General features: G+C 41.6%; 1 protein-coding gene across 1 annotated transcript; it reads left to right on the forward strand.

Moving 5' to 3' along the window:
* The first annotated feature begins 15107 nt into the window (after positions 1-15107).
* Positions 15108-16305, forward strand: LOC127654304 (transcription factor Sp5-like). The gene is made up of 2 exons (XM_052141428.1): positions 15108-15158; positions 15328-16305. Exons 1-2 carry the CDS (start codon positions 15108-15110, stop codon positions 16303-16305), a joined length of 1029 nt encoding a protein of 342 aa, XP_051997388.1.
* The last annotated feature ends 5413 nt before the right edge of the window (positions 16306-21718 follow it).

Raw genomic sequence — 21718 nt, forward strand, 5'->3', positions numbered from 1 at the left:
TTGAATACGTAGTTCTCTTGGGCTCAGGGCTTGGATAAATCGGTCTCTAGCTAGCTTATTCTGGACTGTGGGTGGCATATCAACGTAGGCATGTTTGCATAGGCTTTCAATGTAATTAGCCAAAACTCTTAATGGCTCTCCATGTTGTCTGCGCCTGTTATTAAACTCAGTCCTTAAAAGGACAGGCTGATGACATTGTCCAAATCATCTCTGAAGAGCCCCAACTAATGCTGCATAATAATTTCTCTCCCGAGGGCTCAACAGTATCATGCAGGCAGCTGCATCATCAGTGAGGCACAGAGCTAACTGTAAAGCCTTATGTCTTTCAGTCCAACCAGCAGTTCAAACTGTGCTTTAAAAGCATCCCAATCTGTCTTACCGGAGTAATTCTGTATTTTGATAGCTAGCGTTTGATCTGAATCTCCAGTGTATCTGCTCCGCATATGGGCGCCGCCATGTTTGTTTACTTCACTTGTCCCTGCATCATTGTGTGAAGGCACCATGCTGGGGTATGCGTGCGCTGTCATGTCGGCGTGAAAAATGTGCTGTGCGATCTCACCATGTGGATATGAGGATGGAGCAAATCCGGCTTCGGCATCTAGAAGCATGGCAACTTCCATAGAGCCAGCTGCATTTCTCACAGACCACTGCTCCACATAAGGATCGTTTGTCCACAAGCACTCATACTTTCACATTAACCCGAGCCCCAGCATCCATCTTATCATCCATTGCGATCTGGCTTAAATTTGCACTAAGTTTGTCACTTCTGACACCTCATTTAACACCACGACAACTGAACTCATTATTGAACACTTCACAAAGATAGGGCTACTGTTATGGCCGTAACCCATGGCTTTACACTTCTCAATATCACAGCTGTCTCTTCCGGAGGAATCATGAACAACAAGAAGAAACTCCCTTCCTCCCACATAACTCCACCCCACTCCCATATATATCTGCAATTACATACCAATATATATATATATATTAGGGCTGTCGACGTTAACGCGTTAACGCATGCGATTAATTCAAAATATTTAACACGTTAAAATAATTTTATGCAAATAAATAACTGAAGCACGCAAAATTGCATTATTAAAGTAATTTACGTCACACAGTTATATGATCTTGGGAGTCGGGAGTTTATCACACTGTACATCTACGATGGCACAAGCACCTGTAACCCTGGTAGATGGAAATTTCTATTTGAAAAGAAAATCAGATGGCACTCTGGTAAACGTAAAGTTGTGTGCATACACTGCAATGAAGAACTGGCCTACCATCGAAGCTCATCGAGTTTGAAGTACCATTTAAGTGCAAAACACACCACAGTTTCTACTAGAGAAGTATGCACCAACCCACACTGGATCAGTGTAAACGGGGTGTGAGTAGCCAAACTTCAGCTAGGCTTACTACTACCATAGCAAAGTGGATTGACAAGGACTGCCTTCCAATCAACATCGTTGCAGACCAGGGTCTGAAAGAAGTGATCAGGATTGCCACTTCCGAGTTACCGTCAAGATCAACAATCATGTCCATGATTCACAAACTGTACATTAACGAAAAGAAATGCAAAGCGGAGCTGCTATCACAAACAATGAGTGTTGCATTGACTGGGGACCACTGGACATCGGTAAGCGTTCATAATTACTTGGGCACAACTGCGCATCTCATTGATAAAGACTGGCATATTCATTAATTTGCATTAACTGTGCTGAAAACCGAAGAAAGGCATTTTGCTGATGCCTGTGCTGAGTGGTTCATGAAAGTGAAGGAGTGGGAGATAGAGCGCAAGATCACTTCTGTTGGTAGAGATAGCGCGAGGGACATGATTGCTGCATTTAGGTTGCTTCCTTTCGAGCACATGCCTTGTATAGCACACATTATACAGAGGGTAATCGTCATGGCTCTTCATTAGCGAAATGTTAGTTTAACATTTCTAGCATAGCCCCTCTAATTTGACAGATCTGAAAGCACAGCAAATTGCTCATGGCAACGACGAGTCTCTAGTGCAAGATGTTCACACAAGGGGGCATTCCACCCTCGAGCTGGTCAGCCGGATCCTACGCAACAAAAGCCCCCTGATGGCAACATTGGCGCAGCAAAACCACAAGCTATCCATTCCAACATCTGCAGAGTTTGATAAACTTTCCAGGCTGGAGAAACTACTGGAACCATGCAGGTTGGTACTTCAGTTTATTTGGTGAGATGTTATTTTTAGCCAGTATTTATTGATTTGTCCTATATATATTTAGACTAGCTCATGTCAAATGCAGCGTGTGTATGAGAGAGACCAGGAAAGAAAGTAAAGCAGAAGGGTAACACTTTACAATAAGGTCCTATTCATTAATATTAATGCAACTAATGTGAACTATGAACTATTATCAAAATTAGCAAACTATTACTTAGTGTTTATTAATCTTTGTTCATAGTTTAGAAACAATTTACTAATTCTAATACCATTCATTTTAAAATGTATTGTATTTGTAAATGTTGAAATTAAAATGAACTAAAATTAATAACTGCTTTAGGAGCATTGTTCATTGTTAGTTCATGTTAACTAATATTAACAGATGGAACCTTGTGTAAAGTGTTACTGTAGAGAGAATGTGTTTTCTGGCTTGTTTGTACTTTAGGGACTTGATTAAATAAAGCAAACACAATCTATTAATTGGATGTGTATTTTTGTGTTTATTATGCAGATATGTCATGGAACTTTTTGGGGGTGAAAAATATGTTTCCTGTTCTGTCGTGTTTCCTGCACTTTGCCACTTGTCCTATAACAGGGGTTCTCAACCTTTTGCAAGCTGGGCCCCCCCCCAAAGCTGGTTCATTGCAGTTGGGGCCCCAGTGCCCCCCGCCCCGCCCCGCCCCATGCTTTATTGTTGTTATTATTATTATTATAATTATTATTATTATTATTATTATTATTATTATTATTGGCAGTAGCACCAGACTTCTAATGTGAGCTTGCAGGCATTATTATTATTATTATGAGTAGTAGTAGGCCTATCATCATTACTAGGCTATTGCTATATAATTATATGAGGTTACATGCTTTATTGTTGTTATTATTATTATTATTATTATTATTATCATCATCATCAGTAGGCCTATTATCATTACTAGGCTATTGCTATAATTGGGAATTGGCACCAGACATCTGATATTAATTTATGCTTTATTATTGTTATTATTACTAGGCCTAATAGTAGGCATCATCTGCATTTTTACAGAAGCTTGCTGGTAGGTGATGTTAATGTGAGACCTGAGCCTGCTTTGCCTTGCAAAGATCCTCAATTCTTGGCTCAATGTTTGATAAACATAGCCTCAAATCATCCTCGATTTGTGCACGATTGCGGTATTTCGTTTTGAGTGCAGTCATTTTTGAGAATCCTGCCTCACACAAATATGTCGACGCGAAAGGAAGGAGAATCTTCAAGGCGACGTCACAGAGTTCAGGGTATTCCTGCATCAATGCTGCCCAGAATGACGAAAGAGGGCAGGAGCTAAAGAGTTCCTTCAGTCTACTGTCACTCTTCAGCTCAATAAGCTGTTCCTGCATATCAATTGATAGCTCGTTTGCTGTGCACACAAACGGATCTCGAACCCATGCAAAAGAGCGATAACCCTCTTTAAAGTACGTCGCAAATTGTTTTCTCATTGCTGACAGGTGCTCAGACGCTGATTGAAATAGGGAGGAGAAATCGTGTGACGTGCCTGCATCAGTGATAAAGTCTGCAAGGCTGGGGAACATGTCGCAGTTCCCTCGACTGATGCGGCCATGCCAGAGGTATAGTTTTTGTGTGAAGGCGTGCACTTTGTCTGCAAGGACCAAATATGAGTTTCACGGCCTTGCAAAGACAGGTTGAGGCCATTCAAGCGGTCAAATATATCGACCAAATAGGACAGAGACGCAAGCCACATAGTGTCATCCAGATGCTTCGACAGATCTGATTTGATTTCTGTCAAAAACCACTTCACCTCCTCTCGCAGCTCATACAACCGCTGTAACACCCGCCCCCTGGAGAGCCAGCGAACTTCAGTGTGCAGAAGCAGCTGTTCGTGCCCTGACCCCATCTCCTGGCAGAGGACCCCAAACAAGCGAGAGTTTAGCGGCCGTGATTTGATGAGATTTATTATTTTCACGGATTGGTTCAGCACGGAGTCAAAGAGAACCGAAATTTTTTGGCAGCTAGTGCTTCACGATGGACCGTGCAATGTGTCCATTTCACAAGTGGAGCTACTTGCTGAACGCGAGCAGCTAGGCCACACTCACGCCCCGTCATTGCCTGCGCACCATCCGTGCATAGGCAAACGCATCGGTCCCAAGCCAAACCATTTTCACGGAAAAAAATATCAAGGACATTGAAAATGGCTTCTCCTGTAGTGTGCGACTAAAGAGGCCAGCAAAACAGGACATCCTCCTCAATCGCCTTGTCCCGCAGATACCTGACATAGGTGAGGAGCTGTGCCTGCCCAGCAATATCAGTGGATTCATCCAGCTGCAGCGTGTAGTAAGGACTCTTTTTTTACGAACTCTATCAGTTGCTCTCTGATATCATTGGACATGTCTACAATTCTCCTAGCGACTGTGTCATTGGACAGTGGTACTGCACCGAGTTTAGCTGCTGCACTATCGCCTATCATTATTCTGCACATGTCTTGCGTTGCCGGCAAAATGAGAGTCTCGGCGATTGTATGCGGTTTACCCAGTTTACCGATCCTTTTGGCCACTACATACGATGCCTCCAAACACTGTTTAGACACAGTGCTGTGCACTGAAATGGAGGCCATCAATGCTTTCTTTTAAAATATTCAGCTGGTTTATTTTTAATGCCAGCATGCTTTGTTTCGAGGTGCCTTTTTAATTTGCAGGGCTTCACACTGTCGTTTGCCAGCACCTCGGCACACACGACACACTGAGGTCTCAGATCAGCTGTGACTGTAAACCCAAATTGCAGGTATGCTTCATCGTACCTTCGAAGCTTTTTTGCAGCTGGTGGTGCGTCGGTTGGCTTGTTGGTCCTCACAAGAAATTTCTCCATTTTGATGTGTTTTCAATAAAGTTTAGGCAATATGTAACTGTGTGTGTGGTGTATGTTGAGAGACGTATCAGGGGCTAATCAGTCGGGACTTAGGCACAATCTTTAATTAAACGAACAAAATAATTATTTTTGCAGACAATTCAGATTTTATTTTAATACTTAACGATTGTAGTCCTCGTCAGTGTGTGTGTGTGTGTGTGTGTGTGTGTGTGTGTGTGTGTCTTAGTCGTGTGGGTAGTTTTAGCTAAGTGTAGCTACTGCCTAGCAGTTAAAAAAAAAAAATACTGGCTAGGGCTGAGATTTGATCTAATCTTAAAAAAGAATGTTTGTGGGTTTAGTCTTTAAAAAGAATGTTGGGGTTTTGTAGTAAAGGCCTATGTAAATCGAGATTGTTAAGACTAGCGAGAGCTGGCACAAGCGAACTTGGCAAGAGACTAGACTAGAGTGAATGGAAAGCTAAATGCAGTGATTTATTTTTGTGTGAGCGTGAGTGAACATTTACATTTATACCCCGCTCTGTAAGCCAGGGCGGGAACGGCGGCGGCCATGCGCATGCGTGATTCATTTGCAGCCTGGACGCGGAGGGGTGTGTGTCTCCTCTCTGCTCTGACTGCTGCGCGAGGCTACTGAGAGACTGAGCGCCTGTGAGTGCTTTTTGACGGGAGAGGGGCTCACGGCAGCACCCACTGTTCATCACTGCAGAGTGATTCGTGCTTTCGAGTCTCCAAACACCACAAAGGTCTCCAAAAACACCAGTAAAAGTCGCCGGATTTGTCGCTTTTAACAAAAAAAAAAAAAGCCGCCAGGAGGATGATTTGTTTGTGTTATAATCAGTGCTTGAAGTGGGGGGAAAAGGTGGCGGCACTCTCTTTGTATTGGCAAATCATGACATTTTTACAGTGAAAAACAAAACTTGGAGATATTGCTGTTACAACAATGTATTGTTATTTATTTAGCATAGCGCATCTCACAGCAATACTCAATCGTGTTTTGTCACAGTCAGTGTTGTGAACGAATCGGTTGAGTCAAAGATTCAATGACCCATTCACAAACATCTGTCTCATTCTTGATGAATCGGCCGTTTGAACGAATCGTTTAAATGAACGACTCAATGACTCGCTTAATGAAACCGCTTATGCTTATAACCTGCATTTGCGCTCACTATCGACAAACCAATCAAATTTGTTCAAAACTTTTTTTTTTAAATCAGTCCAAACACATTTTAATTTTTATTCAGGAGTTATGTATATACAAAACTAAAACTTTTTATGAGAGTGTACGCGACCCGCTGTCCTAGAAGATGGCTGTCTCTGAAGATGACACTGTGCGCTTTAAGGATGCATTAAAAGGGGATTTGACAAAGTGCATGGAAAACACAAACATTGCTTGGCTCAAAATAGCTACAGCTCTTGTATTGTCGGGACAGGGGGTGGGGGTTTGTATCGTCGGACGGGTGGGAGAATTCTTTGGGATGCATACAGGGGCGGAGCTACGGGTAAGCCGGGGTGGCCAGGCTTCGGTTCATGCCCCTAGCCCTACCCCTGTATGAATCCCAAAGAATTCTCAACCGTTGAACAAAAGGCCCTCTCTTGCACAATGTAATAGTCATCAAGCTTCTAACACGAGAGAGTGCCGGAAAGAAGGTGTCGCAAAACTCCAGATTTAAAGGGGCCACATCCATATCTAAATTAATCTTTAATAATCATATCTTTAGACATCCATATCTAAAATAAGATACATATTGCATTTATAATAATGCATTGGTCATATTTAAGTTACACTCCTCATCCTTTCTCATTTTAGGTATACTGTTTATGAAGAACAGTGGAACAGTGTTTTCATTCACTGTAAATATGTAGAACAGAGTTGAAGTTGTTTTTATCACTTTGTAATTATTTTCGCAAGTGGTAAAAAAAATTATGTTTTAACATAATTTACATTAGACCTGTTACAATACACAAAACTTGTTAGATGTTTAACTACATCTAATAAATGTTTCATCTAGATATACCTTTCATAATTCAAATAACATAAAACTTTTCATTTGCATCTGCTCTTATTCATTTTAATACATTTGACTTTAATTTTACCCAATTGATCCTAATGGTTAATCAGTGAATAATTTGGAAATCCTACAGATTATCTTAAATTGCTTTGAATACTGTAAGAAGCATAAACAAAACACATGTGTTTCTGCTTGTAACAATAATTTAATGCAGCTAAACTGAAGGGGAGAATGAAGACTGTTGAATGTGCAGTTTGGTGTCAGCATGTGTCATTTTAATCTGTAAAGCTACGAAGTTCTGGATTTCAACGGTACCTCACATCATCCACCGTTACATACAATTCAGATTTGGGGGAGCTTTGAGAATATTTGGCCAGAGATGATGACTAAATATCTGGCTCAGGGAAACAGATCTACAGAGACCAACTTAAAATGACTTGAAAGGAAACACAATCTTTGTGATTTCTTCTTTGCATCACAGAGACATTTTAACAGGATCTAATGCCCGAGTGCTTATCGTCACATGCTGTCAGATTTGCACACAGGTAATCTGCTGCTAACACGTAGCAAGACTGCCACATTCCTCAGAATGTCCTTTACCTGTCTGAGAGATAGGAGGGATCATTTCTGTCTCTTACATGCAGGATGTTGAACAGTTCTGTTGACATAAGCATCTCTCTTTGACAGGAAGTGCAGACGTTGTTCTACAAGTCATTTATCAGCCTCTGAATGCCTTCAGGTGAAGAAAATCCTCAGGAAAATGTTTCAAGCAGACTGACAAAATTTACTTTAAGATGCCATAAATGTTGAAAAAGTGACACATAGTATAACTTCCTGCTGTGTTCAAATGAATTGAATCATGGGTAATAAACTGTAGTATTTAAAGCAGTTTTACTTTTATTGTATTTTATTTTACAATGGACATCAAGTGGTGACTCAACACAGTACCAGTTTGTATTGTACAGAAGCAAACAAACATCTCCTAAAAATAAAACATTGAAAAGGTATTAATATTCCCAGGAACTGCATTGGCCCAATAATATGCAGTATTATTAACAGGTTTGGTTTCCAAATGTTTAAAATGTATAATTTCAATGATTTCATGCTCCTGGCAGCCAATGACAATTATAATCAATTAAAACACATTGTCTTCGCACACAAAACATGTTTATTATCACTGCAAGTGAACACACATATAATGTAGTGTGTCATACTTTCTTTTACTGTGCCTTGCATAGTTTGTTTATGGTTTTCTAGTCAACAGGGTCATGTTAAAACCTAAATCAACATGTTGCTTTTATAAGTTCATAGAACCTGAAATCAACCCCATACTGCCAAACATCTGGCAAGCGTCATCCCCAATAAGACATATTTGTATCGCTTCAACTGTGGTCACTTTTTACTCTAGTACTACTGATAGCGCATTGTACAAGCATCCTTCAAGACACTGGTTCTGGTCCCGTGGAAACTAGGAAGTGATCACACCCACATAAACACGGGCGTGGAGGTTGTGTTTTTGCTCTAAAATGACATCATGGTTAGGTTTAAGATTGGGGTAAAATTTATGAAATAAGCATTCCTTGTTGACTATTGCATAATTTACAACTAAAAATACAACTTGATTTTGGTGCCACCCTGTGGACATTTCACCTGGAGACTGGAGCATTCAACAGTACTTCCAGCTTCGGCCACTGGGGAACATTCAATCATTACAATTTCTGTAAACACAAGCCGATCTTAGCAGCATAATCACAGAATTCAGTGTAATCAGTCTGTTTCAGAGATGAGGGCATGTCACGTAACCTGTTCATGTTTGCATCTGTCTAATGTGGCTAACTTCTACCAAGTAACAAATGGATTTGCCCCAAAACACTGCAGAGTTTGATCAGCAGCCAGTGATGTCACGAACAAAAGCATAAAAATAAAAAGTGGTAGTGGCTAAAACTCAAGCCCTGCACAGAGCAACGCATCTAACCCCTATTTATTCCAAAAGGCTGGTCAAACTTCAAAAGCTATTGGCTCTATCATAATTTGTACTGTCTGTTTAGCTGCAGGTATTTGCACAAGAACATCATCGCAATGAAAGCGGGCATCTTTGTAACTTTGTTCAAGGCCATGGCTGGTAATTAACATTGATCGCGACTTTGAAGTGATTTCTGGGGAACTGGAAACATGCTCATCAAAACAAGTTCAGACATCATTAGCTAAATAGCTCTATCCTGTGTCAGTCACTGATCTCCTCACACACCACACCATCTGGAATAGGAGCATCATTTCGGAATATTCACTATAAAAAATAAAAACAAAACATCCTTAGCACAAATTAGGACATTTCTGTTCTTGTATGATCTCACAGTGAAATAGAAAACAGTAGGGTGAAAACAGACTTTTCTTCAGCTAAAATCTGTCTGTGCTTACAGAAATTCGTTACAATGCCCGCAGTTGCCAAAGCAGTAAGTTTTGTTGGGCGTATGGGCACAGATGAAGTACATTTCCACGTGAAATCTCCACAGAGGGGTGCCAAAAGTGAGTTGTGAAGCAAGTTGTTTTATCTGTAAAGGATGTAATTGATTATGCAAATACTATTACCTCCCGGTTTCAATGCGGGATTCATGCCCAGGTCTCCCACATTGTAATGCAACATGCTTCCAGTCGCACCATAAGGGAAAGTAAATATAATAGAGCTGATGCAAACATTTCTTATGGGAGATGGCGCTTGTCAGTGAGTCAGCATTATGTGGCCGATCCTAGTGTACTGAAACTCTCGTAAACAACATGCCAACTTCCCGTGTGATCATGTTGTCTGTTCAACTCTGACATTAAATTATTTCATTATTAAACTGGCTTCATTCTGATTCTTTCAACCAGCATTTTGGTGTTTGCTGGTTTCACATGTTTTTGGAAAACATTAATGGGCCATTAACAAATAAGGTTGTCCGTGATGATACAAATTTTAAATCTTTCTAAAGTCTAGTTTAAAACATGTGTCAAGTTTGTAAATGTAATCTTTGTGTCCATGTTGGTTTTAAAAAATTTTTTAAAACATTTATTACGGATTTGACAAAAGAAAATTATTTAATGACTTTTAAAATGTGCTTTTCTCCTTGAGTACATGTGAGTGTACACAACTTAGTCATTAATTGGTTTTCAGACATGTTTTTGAGTCACAAAGATTAAGAAGTTTTTTAGGGTTACTCCATTTGACCCAAATAAAATGTGACTTTTCATAAAAATTCTGAAATATCTGATATATTTTTTTAAACTTCACTCACAGTCATGAGAGTCTAAAGGGGTCCTCTGCGTTTTATGGTTGTTGTTTTGTCACATGACACCAGAATGGATACCTAAATGAATCAAAAATGAAAGTTTTTCAAATAAAATCAGCAAAAAAAGAAATGGCTCTTTTTCAGGACACTGTATTTTAAAGATAATTTTGTAAAAACCCAAATAACTTTACAGATTTTTATTGTAAAGAGTTTAAACAATGTTTTCCATGCTTGTTCAATGAACCATAAACAATTAATGAACACCTGTGGAACGGTCATTAAGACACTAGCAGCTACAAACGGTAGACAATTAAGGTCACAGATATAAAAACGTAGGACACTAAAGAAACCTTTCTTCTGACTCTAAAAACACCAAAAGAAAGATGCGCAGGGTTCCTGCTCATCTACGTGAATGTACCTTAGGCATGCTGTATGGAGGCATGAGAACTGCAGATGTGGCCAGGGCAATAAATTGCAATGTCCATACTGTGAGACGCCTAAAACAGCGCTACGGGGAGACAGGAAGGACAGCTTATCATCCTCGCAGTGGCAGACCACGTGTAACTACACCTGCACAGGATCGGTACATCCGAATATCACACCTGCGGGACAGGTACAAGATGGCAACATCAACTGCCCGAGTTACACCAGTAACGCACAATCCCTCCATCAGTGCTCAGACTGTCTGCAATAGGCTGAGAGAGGCAGCCATTTACCAGACATCATCCGCAACAGCGTCGCCTGTGGGCACAAACCCACCTTCGCTGGACCAGACAGGACTGGCAAAAAGTGCTCTTCACTGATGAGTCACGGTTTTGTTTCACCAGGGGTGATGGTCGGACTCGCGTTTATCTTCAAAGGAATAAGCGCTACACAGAGACCTGTACTCTGGAGCGAGATCGATTTGGAGGTGGATGGTCCATTATGGTCTGGGGCAGGGTGTCATAGCATCATCGGACTGAGCTTGTTGTCACTGCAGGCAATCTCAACACTATGCATTACAGGGAAGACATCCTCCTTCCTCATGTGGTACCCTTCCTTCAGGCTCATCCTGACATGACACTCCATTCTGTTCGTTCTGTGTGTGATTTCCTGCAGGAATAGCAGTGTTCTGCCATGGCCATTAAGCACATCTGGGACCTGTTGGATTGGAGGGTTAGGGCTAGGGCCATTCCCCCCAGAAATGTCCGGGAACTTACAAGTGCCTTGATGGAAGAGTAGGGTAACATCTCACAGCAAGAGCTGGCAAATCAGGTGCAGTCCATGAGGAGGAGATGCAGCTGGTGGCCACACCAGACACTGAGTGTTAGTTCTGAGTTTGACCAACCCCCCAAATGTGCCATTTTAAACAAAAGTTTTAATTTAATGACTCAAAATTGTAAAAGTTATAATCATATAAAGACGTTTCCATTATTGTTATTACCTTTGACATTTGAAAATATGTATTAACCTTGCAGTGTAATTTAAAAAACTTTAATACAAAGCTAAAATAATAGTTTTGTTTAATATTTGTTGCCACTACTTCTTTCCCATTCTTCCATTTAATACGATATGGAAAATAGTTATAATAAAGAATTAAGTACTTTTTGACCAGAAGTATATGTAAATGAAAACCTAAAATCTTGATGTTGAGAAGAAAAAATTGTTCATGGACATGTTATGTGTCAATTACCCACATGCAATACTGTAAATATTGCAAATACCTTATGAAATAACACTCAAACATTCAGATGACTGTGAGCTAATTGGTCCTGATCTGTTTTGATTGGTTAGCAGCTGTTATGCTCTAATAACGTTAATGTAGGAAATATAATTACAGACTCTATATCATCATTCCCCTCTATTCCTCTCTCTCTCGCTCTCTCTCTCTCAAAGGAAAAGTTAAATGTAATATAGGCCACTCTCACACCCTGAAGTGGATCATAAAAGTGCTCTGATTCTATTTACTGGCATCTTTCTCCCCAGGCTCTTTTGACCCTGATAAAATGCTTTTTAAAATTGTGAATTGTAAAATGACATAATTGCTTCAGAAAATGTGCTTTTTATTTCTTATTTTGTTTTTGAACACTATTGGTTAGGGTTAGGGTTAGGTTAAAGTTTTTAACCCATTAATATTCACCTTAAAACCTTGTATGATCACTACACTATTTCACTTGCTTTTGACACCCCCAACTGGACATTTCACTGGGAAACTGCAGCAAAGTGTGTTATAAGAAAATGTTGCTATGGACACGTAATGTTCATGAGACCTGGCTGTATTTCCAACAAGAAGTTTGGGTGGGGCATTTTGAAGTGCTCATCATAAATTAATATTAATAATAATAATAATAATAATAATAATAAAAGAAGGTGTATGTCTGCTAGAAGTCTTTTTATTAGTGTATTATTTGCATTACTTTTTTGTATTAGGGTTACGTACTTTTAGGAACAGTGACAAACTCTATGACTGCGTGCGTCAGCTCACATACTTTTAAGCAGGATGGGCATACCATACAACACACACACACCACCTGGTTCAAACAGCTCACGGTTCATGACCCTGGGCTAAACAACTCTAAGGACTAAGGACTCTGCGCCAGAACTCTGGCCTTTAAACAGAAAACCGGGTCTCACCTCAAAGCTTTTCTGAGGGAAAAAGGAGAGAACTATCACATTACTGGGGAAACCTTTTAAATTAAAGAGACCCAAGTCGGAGGGCCTTCATGTAGGCCTGAGAGAACAATGCCTGCTTTCTGTCAGTGTGAGACTTCAAAGCACCGTGCAGAAAAGGAACAGAGTTCTGCTTTGTTGTGGATCAGAGAAGAAAGCCACAGATGTTGCTCTAGTTCTAGACACCCTTGTAAGCACTTGAAGAGGTATTCAGTAGCCCCTGCCTCCCACTCACTGCTTCTTAACGGTGTCCTTTGCTGTTACTCTGTCATGGGGAATGCATCGGCAAGTTTCCATGCTGTTTTTTTTTATTTTTTATATGTAAATAACCAAATGTGCATCAGATTCTTTAAGAGCATCTGTGGTTTTTGAAGTCTAGCCTCAAAGAATGAATGTTACTATAATTAAATGTTTGAGTTTTATGTACTGCATTCTACATTTTGCCGCAGTTTCATAGTGAAACACTAGAGGCACTACAACCACTTTGTTTCATCCACTTTCACACAAATCACAAGTACAATAGACGATTATATCTTTATAAACACGTATTTTTCCCACTATTACAGCACTTTTTAATGCACCATTTGAAAAACTATCAATTTTAACACTTGACAAAAGTGTCATAGTAGCAACACAAAAATATGTGTTTTGTTCACCTCTCATTTGCTTTACGGTCACTATTTGGTTAGGTTTATGTTAAAGTTTTAGGTTAGGGAGGTATGTTTTACTCATTAAAACATCCATCTAATATTCACCTTAAAACCTTCTTTTGGTGCCACACACTGGATATTTCACTGGGAAACTGCAGCAAAACGTGTAACGAAGCAAGTCATTTCATTTTGCAAAAATGTCGCCACTGTCACTTAATTTTCATGAGATCAGGCTGGGTTTTTAAGATGATGTGTAAAATTAAAGTAAATATAAAGTATTTGAAAGTGGTTTAAACTTTGAAAATCACGTCTCTAGATGCATTATGTTATGTTTCATCGAACTGTCAAGAATGCGTCCTGTGTGAACGGCTCTCAGTCTGTGGTCGTGCTGCTTGTGAGGTTTGTTGAGGTGCACGGACTGCCCCCTGCTGATATGGCTCATTAAAGTTACAAGTACTTCAAGCTTGAATTGCTCAGATAGAAGTAAAATATGTATTTTGATTTTGGTATTTACGTACAGCTCGTTATGCATGATTAATTGTATTCATTTTGTAATGCATTATTTTTTTATATAATTAATCACATTAAATTAACAAGTTCAATCAACAGCCCAAAATGTACATCTTTGGTTTACATTTTATGCTCAAAATGTAATAGGTTTTGGTGAAAAAATAAACAATTTAATTTAACAAGAAATTCACAAAAATGTGTCCCTAGAGACCTCTACAACGGCATTGAAAATATATTTTCTTTTTTCTTCCTTGTAGATGTTTTTAGTAATTCACTGGTTATTAAAAAAAAAATCACAATGTGTATTCATATCTTGTTTTAGGGTTTTCAATGTAGCAAAATGTTACCAATTTTTGTATTAAGTAAAACAGTATAAGCAAACATATTCACTTTGTTGCTATGATTATGCATATCGGAGGGTGAGCTGCTCTTGTAGTAATCTTGTATTATTTGTTTTAAACGACTGTTCCAATTATATAGTGGTTCTCTGATTTTAAGTTTTAAAAACAGCTTTCAAGCATGCAAAACCCAACAGAATAATTCCAAAAGTTTCTATAAGCCAGATTTATGTTAAAGTTTGTTCATCTTTTGAATTACACATACAGTAGCCTATATTATATTACTTATTTGATCCAATCATCAATGTAGGTATATTCACGCAATTTAAATTAGTTAATTCATTAATTGCACCTCCTTCCTATCCACCGTTCTCAACCTCAAAATAATCAATTCTTTTATCATCCAAAGCAGCAAGCACTCGAAGGATTTGCGCTCTCCCGTTATTCTTTGATGATTGGGCAGCGGTAAACTTCAAAGGCAAGAATGCTTCATTCTGACTGGCTGGAGTTCTGATCAAACTCTATGAAATGATTCCAGTGTGTTCACTTTGCTCCAGGGTTCTCCTGTGAATTGTTGCGCAAACAGTTTTGGGGATCTTTGGACTAAAGTATTTGGATTATAAAGGCACCATTGGTTTGGCATGGCTGCAGTGGCCATAAAGCGCAATGACCCACTCCAAGCTTTCTTTCAGGTGCGTAAATGGTATAAATATATCTTTTTTCATCCATGAAGGTTTTACATGAGTAGCAATTATGGTAAACATCTAATGAGTGTTCGTTTGTCCTAAAGTAGGCCTGCCAGTTTTGTCACTTACAGTGCAAATCATTTAGACTTCAGTGTATTGACATCTTGTTTTATAGGATCGAACTCCAAACTCCACTCCAGAATCCATCAAAGTTTCTGCCCTGGTGTTGTTGGAAGACACCAGTAATCGCATCGGACATTCCCGTGTATCCAGTTTCGTGGAGCACCACCAATATGAAGGGTCCCCAAGTAAACTTTTCCATCCCTGGAGCACCGATTGTTCCACCCAAGGACCGTTCATCTCTAATCGCAGGGTGAGACTGTCACAGCACCACCAGAGCTCCCTTAATCCGCATCACGAATTGCCCCTGACACCTCCCTCGGACCCCGGGTACCAATATGACTTCCCGCCCGTGAAGGTGTGGCCTTGTCCAGTGCAATCACTCCCATCAGCATGCTCTTCTTCGTATGCCACTCTTCCGATTTCGACCTACATGCCCACGCACACCCAACAGAGACGTTTGGCAAGCGATGATATCCTCTACAAGACTCTACACGATCCTGGCACTGCCAATCACGTGTCAACAGTCGCCTCGCACCATTTTCAGATCCACCGTGGGTGGGTCCTGGGTCACCCTGAATTTGGGCAGTACCAGTCCCAAATCGCCACCCTCGTGCACTCCAAATCGTCCCTCACCGGTGCGCGGAGATGCCGGAGATGCAGGTGCCCTAACTGCCAAAAGTCCCCCGATGAACCGGGCAGGAGAAAGCAACACTTGTGCCACATGCCAGGATGTGGGAAGATGTACGGCAAAACGTCGCACCTGAAGGCGCATCTGAGATGGCACGCAGGTGAGCGCCCGTTCGTGTGCACATGGATGTTCTGCGGGAAGAGCTTCACGCGTTCCGACGAGCTCCAGAGGCACGTGCGCACGCACACCGGAGAAAAGCGCTTCACGTGCCCGGACTGCTTGAAGCGCTTCATGCGCAGCGACCATCTGGCCAAACACCTGAAGACGCACCTGATAAAGAAGAACAGACCGCCATTTCCCATGCTGGATCACATGAAGCACGAGAATGTGAATAACTTTTAAACAAAACTCCTAAGGTTGTTCGAAATTAACTTTTATAAGCACTTAATAATGTAGGCTATAGCCTACAAGTTTGGACGGCTGCATTCATGCTTCTGATGGCAAAAACTCAAGAGGAACTCAAGTAAAAATGTAAATGGGTAATTAAAGTGTTTCTAATAAAGATATTAGGCCTACATTTATGGCAAGTAGTCTACATACAGTAGGCTGTTTCATTGTTGAATTGTTTTTGGAATCATGATTTAGAAAATAAAGCACACAATTTTAGTCGCTTTTTATAATAATAATAATAATAATAATACTCCATGACCAAAGAATAATATAATAATAATAATAACAATAAATATTTATTTGAAAAAACGTTTATTATTATTAATAATAATATGTATTCGTAACAATAAAATATGTATGTATTATCAATAATAAACATAATTGTTAATATTTATTAAGGACTATTATAACTAAATAATAAGAATAATTATTATGATAAGAATAATAAACATTAATTACAATTAATAGAAGTAATAATAGTTATTATTATTATTATTACTAAAACTATTATTAGCTTATTATAATGTTGTTTTATTATTTTTATTTTTATCATTAGAATACAAATAATAATAATAATAATAGCCTATTACAGTTGTTCTGATAATTTCTCGTATTGTTTTGCTCAGATTGGTCATTATAATTTTTTTATTAGACGCAAAGATGAATAGGTAAGAACGTGCGTGACAACTGAAATGCATTGGTTATATTGTATAACGTAGCCTATACTTTATTCTATGTTATTTTGCAAATAATTTCCAAATGTTATTCCACAGGAATGCAGACTTGATCCCTTTGTTTGTGGTAAATGTGTCAATAGTATGAGACAGTGATAAAGATCAGCGCTTAAAAAATTAATAACACTTCTGTTACAGGCAATGCATCAAGAAAGTGTCAAGAAGTGTCAGCTTAAAACAGTCTGGCCCATATTAACACTAACTTAACATGAACACAAAGACAATTTGAGGACTCCCTGGTTTGATTGGCTTGTACATGTCTGCATTCACTTTAACTCAAAAAAGTTTTACTTTTAATATTTTATTTTTAATGATAAGATTACAGTGTGTTGGAAAGCCTTCTGAAGTTTCATCAAAATAAAAGGTAAGTGCCTTGACAACCTGCATATGGAGTTTTATATGATACATTTGTTGAAGTTGGTGTATTGCAGTTGGTTTAAACTATAGCAACAGTTTTCGAACATTGAAAAGTTACAGCAAACATGGACATAACAACAAAAATGACAACAGTCTGGCTTGGTTTCCTTGTTTTATTTTGTTTTCTATAACGGTTAATAATATTACCTCCTTTGTTCTGTAGATGTGGTGGCAAAACATTCTGTTGAATGGAAACCAAAGTATGTTAAACAATGTTCAGTCTCAGTCACAATTGACTTTCATTGCATCTTTGCATCTTTTTTTTCTCTAGACACAATGAAAGTGAATGGTGACTGTTCACTTTCAAGTGAAACTCTGAGAAGACAAATCCCATGCTCAAAGCTCAAAGTTCCAATAGGTAAATGCAAAAGAGACTTTCCCAAATGCAGTCGACAGGTCATTGTAAAAGTATTTAAAAATATTCAAAAGATTTCAAAATTAGACACGTCTTTGCACAGATAAACAGCTCATATGACAATTTTTCATGAATTAGTTAACTTGCAAGCCCACTTCAACCATAATTTATCATCATAAATGCTTTTTATTTTGTGTAGGCTACAGAAACTAAAACCCAGTGGAAGAAGTGCTGGATCCTTTTATAAACTCAGAGACAACAAATCCCACGGACAAAGTACACATTTCCAAGAGGTAAATGCAAAAGAAATCTACCAGTGTGTATTATTTCAGATTTTTCACCTCTGCAAAAAATAACAAAAATTTAGAGACAATGACGAAAATCAAAATGAATGGAGTTAAAATAATAGTTCACCCAAAACTGAAAAGTTGGTCATTAGTTCCAAACTTGCATGTCTTCCGTGGAACACAAATGGAGAAATACTGAAAAATGCAGATCTTTTTTTATATAATGGAAGTGAATGGGGACTTGGGCAGTTGAGCTCCAATATGACAAAAATGCACCATAATAAAATCATAAATGTAGTCAAAATACCTAGTGCAACATATTCAAAGTCTTCTCAAGCCATGCAATAGATTTGTGTGAGGAACAGACCAAAATTGTTGTTATTCATTGGTTGAGTTCATGTCAGGTTTAACATAAATGATGATTGGTCACGTTGCGCTGACATCAAATCTAACGTAACAATTTTCAGTCAATAACGATGAGATTTGTGTTCATTACTTAAAATGATCACTAACTAAATTATTTGTAATATAGCTTTGGAATTGTAATTTTTGAGCTTGACAGCCTCATTCACTTTCATTTTATGGAAAAGTGCTGCCAGTACATTGTGGCAGCGGGGGCGTGGTCAAGCGCCCGTCCGGGAGAGAGAAGCGGTAAGGGCGCTCACACCTGGGCCAAATTATGACTAACACCTGTCTCTAATTTCAGTAGAGTGAGGAGAGCGGTTAAAAAGCCAACAGCCGGAGAGCAGAGACAGAGGGGAACAGAGCAAGCCAACTGAGTGCGCTTGTGTGTGTGTGTGTGTATATATAAAGTGGTTGTCAGACAGACGAATAAAAATTCCTTACCTTACGTTGTATCCTTCGTTTCTTGTCCTCCTGCCTGTGAGGGTGTCGCACTGGTGCTGAAACCCGGGATAGCAAAATGGAACAGAGTCGCCCCATAGAGTCCTCCCAGCTGGCTGAAGTCCTCCAGTCCCTCGCGACACTCCACCAGAGCCACCAACAATCCCTGCTTGAGCTCCGGCAAGACCAGGATCGTCGTTTTTTTGAGATCATGCGGGCTCAAGCAGAGGACCGGCACGCCATCCGGAGCCTCCTCAGCCAGGAGGCCGCTCCAGCCGCAGCCGCGACCCCGGACACCCACGCCACATTGCCCCCGCCCTCGTTACAGAAGATGGGGCCGGCGGACGACCCAGAGGCCTTCATCGACCTCTTCGAGAGGACGGCGGAGATTTGGGGGTGGCCCCAAGAGCAGTGGGCAGCCCGCTTAGTCCCTCTCCTGTCCGGGAAGCACAACTCGCGGCCCAACAGCTGCCGGCAACAAGCCTCCTGGCTTACCACGACTTGCGTAAAGCCATCCTGCAACGGGTTGGTCGGTCCCCAGAAGAAAGCCGCCAACTCTTCCGGACCTTAAAGCTGGAAAAATCCGACCGCCCGTTTGCGTTCGCCCAACGGCTCCGTGATGCGTGTCGGAGGTGGCTGCTTGCGCGGGACCGCGGCGTCGAGGAGCTCGTCGACCAGGTGGTACTGGAACAGTTTGTCCAGCGTTTGCCCCGGAAGACGGCCGAGTGGGTCCAGTGCCACCGCCCGGCGTCGCTGGAGGAAGCCGTCCGGCTCGCGGAGGACCACATGGCGGCGGTTCCTAGGGCGGATGAGCCCTCTCTGTCTGTCTCCCCTTCCCCTGTGTCTTCCCCTGTTTTTTCCCTCCCCTCTTCCCTCTCGCTCTGCTCTCTCCCCAGGGTCCGTTCCTGCCCCCCGCAGGCGTGGAGCGTTCGCACGCCCAGCTCCCCGGTCTTGGGAACACCCACCAAGCCCTTCTCCATCCTTCAGCCGCTCTCCTCCTCAGGCGGGCGCCCGCCAGCACGGGTGCGGCCGCAGCGTCTGGGCCGGTCTGCTGGAGGTGCGGGGACCCGGACCACTTCCGGGATCAGTGTCCGCTGATGGAAATAGGGGCGGTGGTACGGGTCTCCGATGTTCCACAGACTGCCCCGATCGAGCTGGAGCGTATCGGATTCCGGTAAGAATCCAGGGGGTACATACCAAGCTTTGCTGGATACCGGCTGTAACCAGACCACCATCCACCAACGCTTGGTTCAACCCGAGGCTTTGGGCTCAGCTAAACTGGTGAGGGTAAGGTGTGTGCACGGGGATATTCACAAATATCCCGTGGTGACTTTGGCGATCAAATTCAGGGGAGAAAAGCATAGTGTAGAGGCAGCGGTTAGTCCCCGCCTCACCCATCCGCTAATTCTGGGTACAGATTGGCCAAACTTTAGGAAATTATTGGAGGGAGTTTGCGCGGATGGGTCCTGCGTGAAAGTGAAGGGGTGTGTGATCTGCGAGGCTTTGGCGGGGAGGCGGAGCCAGGGCCGTCCTCTGCTGCTCCGAGTGACGTGGGAAGGGGCGAGGTGGACCCTCCTCCCCTCCGGGAGTTCCCGGAGGGGACTTCCCTGGAGCAGTCGCGGGATGAAACCCTTAAGCACGCCTTTGACCAAGTGAGAGTAATCGATGGTCAACAACTCCGGCCGGGTGTCGCCGTCTCATATCCATACTTTTCGCTGATCAATGATCGCTATACAGGGTGACGCAGGACGCCCAGACAAAGGAAAAAGTAACTCAATTGTTGATTCCACGGAGCCGTCGGGAAATGGTTTTCCAGGCGGCTCACTATAATCCTATGGCCGGTCACCTAGGGGAACGAAAAACACTTCTCCGTCTAATAGCCCGTTTCTATTGGCCGGGCATTGGCGGTGACGTCCGCAGGTGGTGTGCGGCGTGCCGTGAATGTCAGCTGGTAAACCCACCGGCCACCCCAAAAGCGCCATTGCGCCCTCTACCATTAATCGAGGTCCCCTTCGAAAGAATTGGGATGGACCTCGTCGGGCCATTAGAACGGTCAGCACGCGGACATCGCTTCGTGTTAGTCCTAGTGGATTACGCGACGCGATATCCGGAAGCAGTGCCTCTGAGCAACATCTCCGCACGCAGTGTTGCAGGGGCACTCTTCAAGATAATCTCCCGGGTGGGGATCCCGAAAGAGATCCTCACCGACCAGGGCACAACGTTTATGTCACGAGCACTTCGCGAACTTTACGAGCTCTTGGGCATTAAATCGATTCGCACTAGCGTTTACCATCCTCAGACAGATGGCCTAGTGGAACGGTTTAATAAAACGCTCAAGAACATGATTCGTAAATTGCATTACACGATGACGCTGAGAAATTGGGATAAGTGGCTAGACCCCTGTTATTTGCAGTACGAGAGGTCCCGCAAGCCTCCACCGGGTTCTCCCCGTTTGAGTTGTTGTACGGACGACGCCCACGCGGGGTCCTCGATGTCATCCGTGAGAATTTGGAGGAGGGACCTTCTAATGCCAAAAATGAAATTCAATACGTTCTTGATCTTCGAGCAAAGCTCCACACACTGGGGCGACTAACACAAGAGCATTTGCTCCAGGCTCAAGAACGCCAACGCCGGCTGTATGACAGGGGTGCTCAGCTACGGGAATTTGCACCGGGAGATAAAGTGCTTGTATTACTCCCAACATCAAGCTCAAAATTACTCGCCAAGTG

Source organism: Xyrauchen texanus, chromosome 13 (genome assembly GCF_025860055.1).
Source record: "Xyrauchen texanus isolate HMW12.3.18 chromosome 13, RBS_HiC_50CHRs, whole genome shotgun sequence".
NCBI classification, from domain to species: Eukaryota; Metazoa; Chordata; class Actinopteri; order Cypriniformes; family Catostomidae; genus Xyrauchen; species Xyrauchen texanus.

Excerpts from the sequence above, each read along its gene's own strand:
- LOC127654304 (XM_052141428.1), top strand. The coding sequence starts at position 15,108 with ATGGCTGCAGTGGCCATAAAGCGCAATGACCCACTCCAAGCTTTCTTT. Across the intron at positions 15,159-15,327 it reads CACTCCAAGCTTTCTTTCAG|GATCGAACTCCAAACTCCAC; the intron begins GTGCGTAAATGG and ends CTTGTTTTATAG.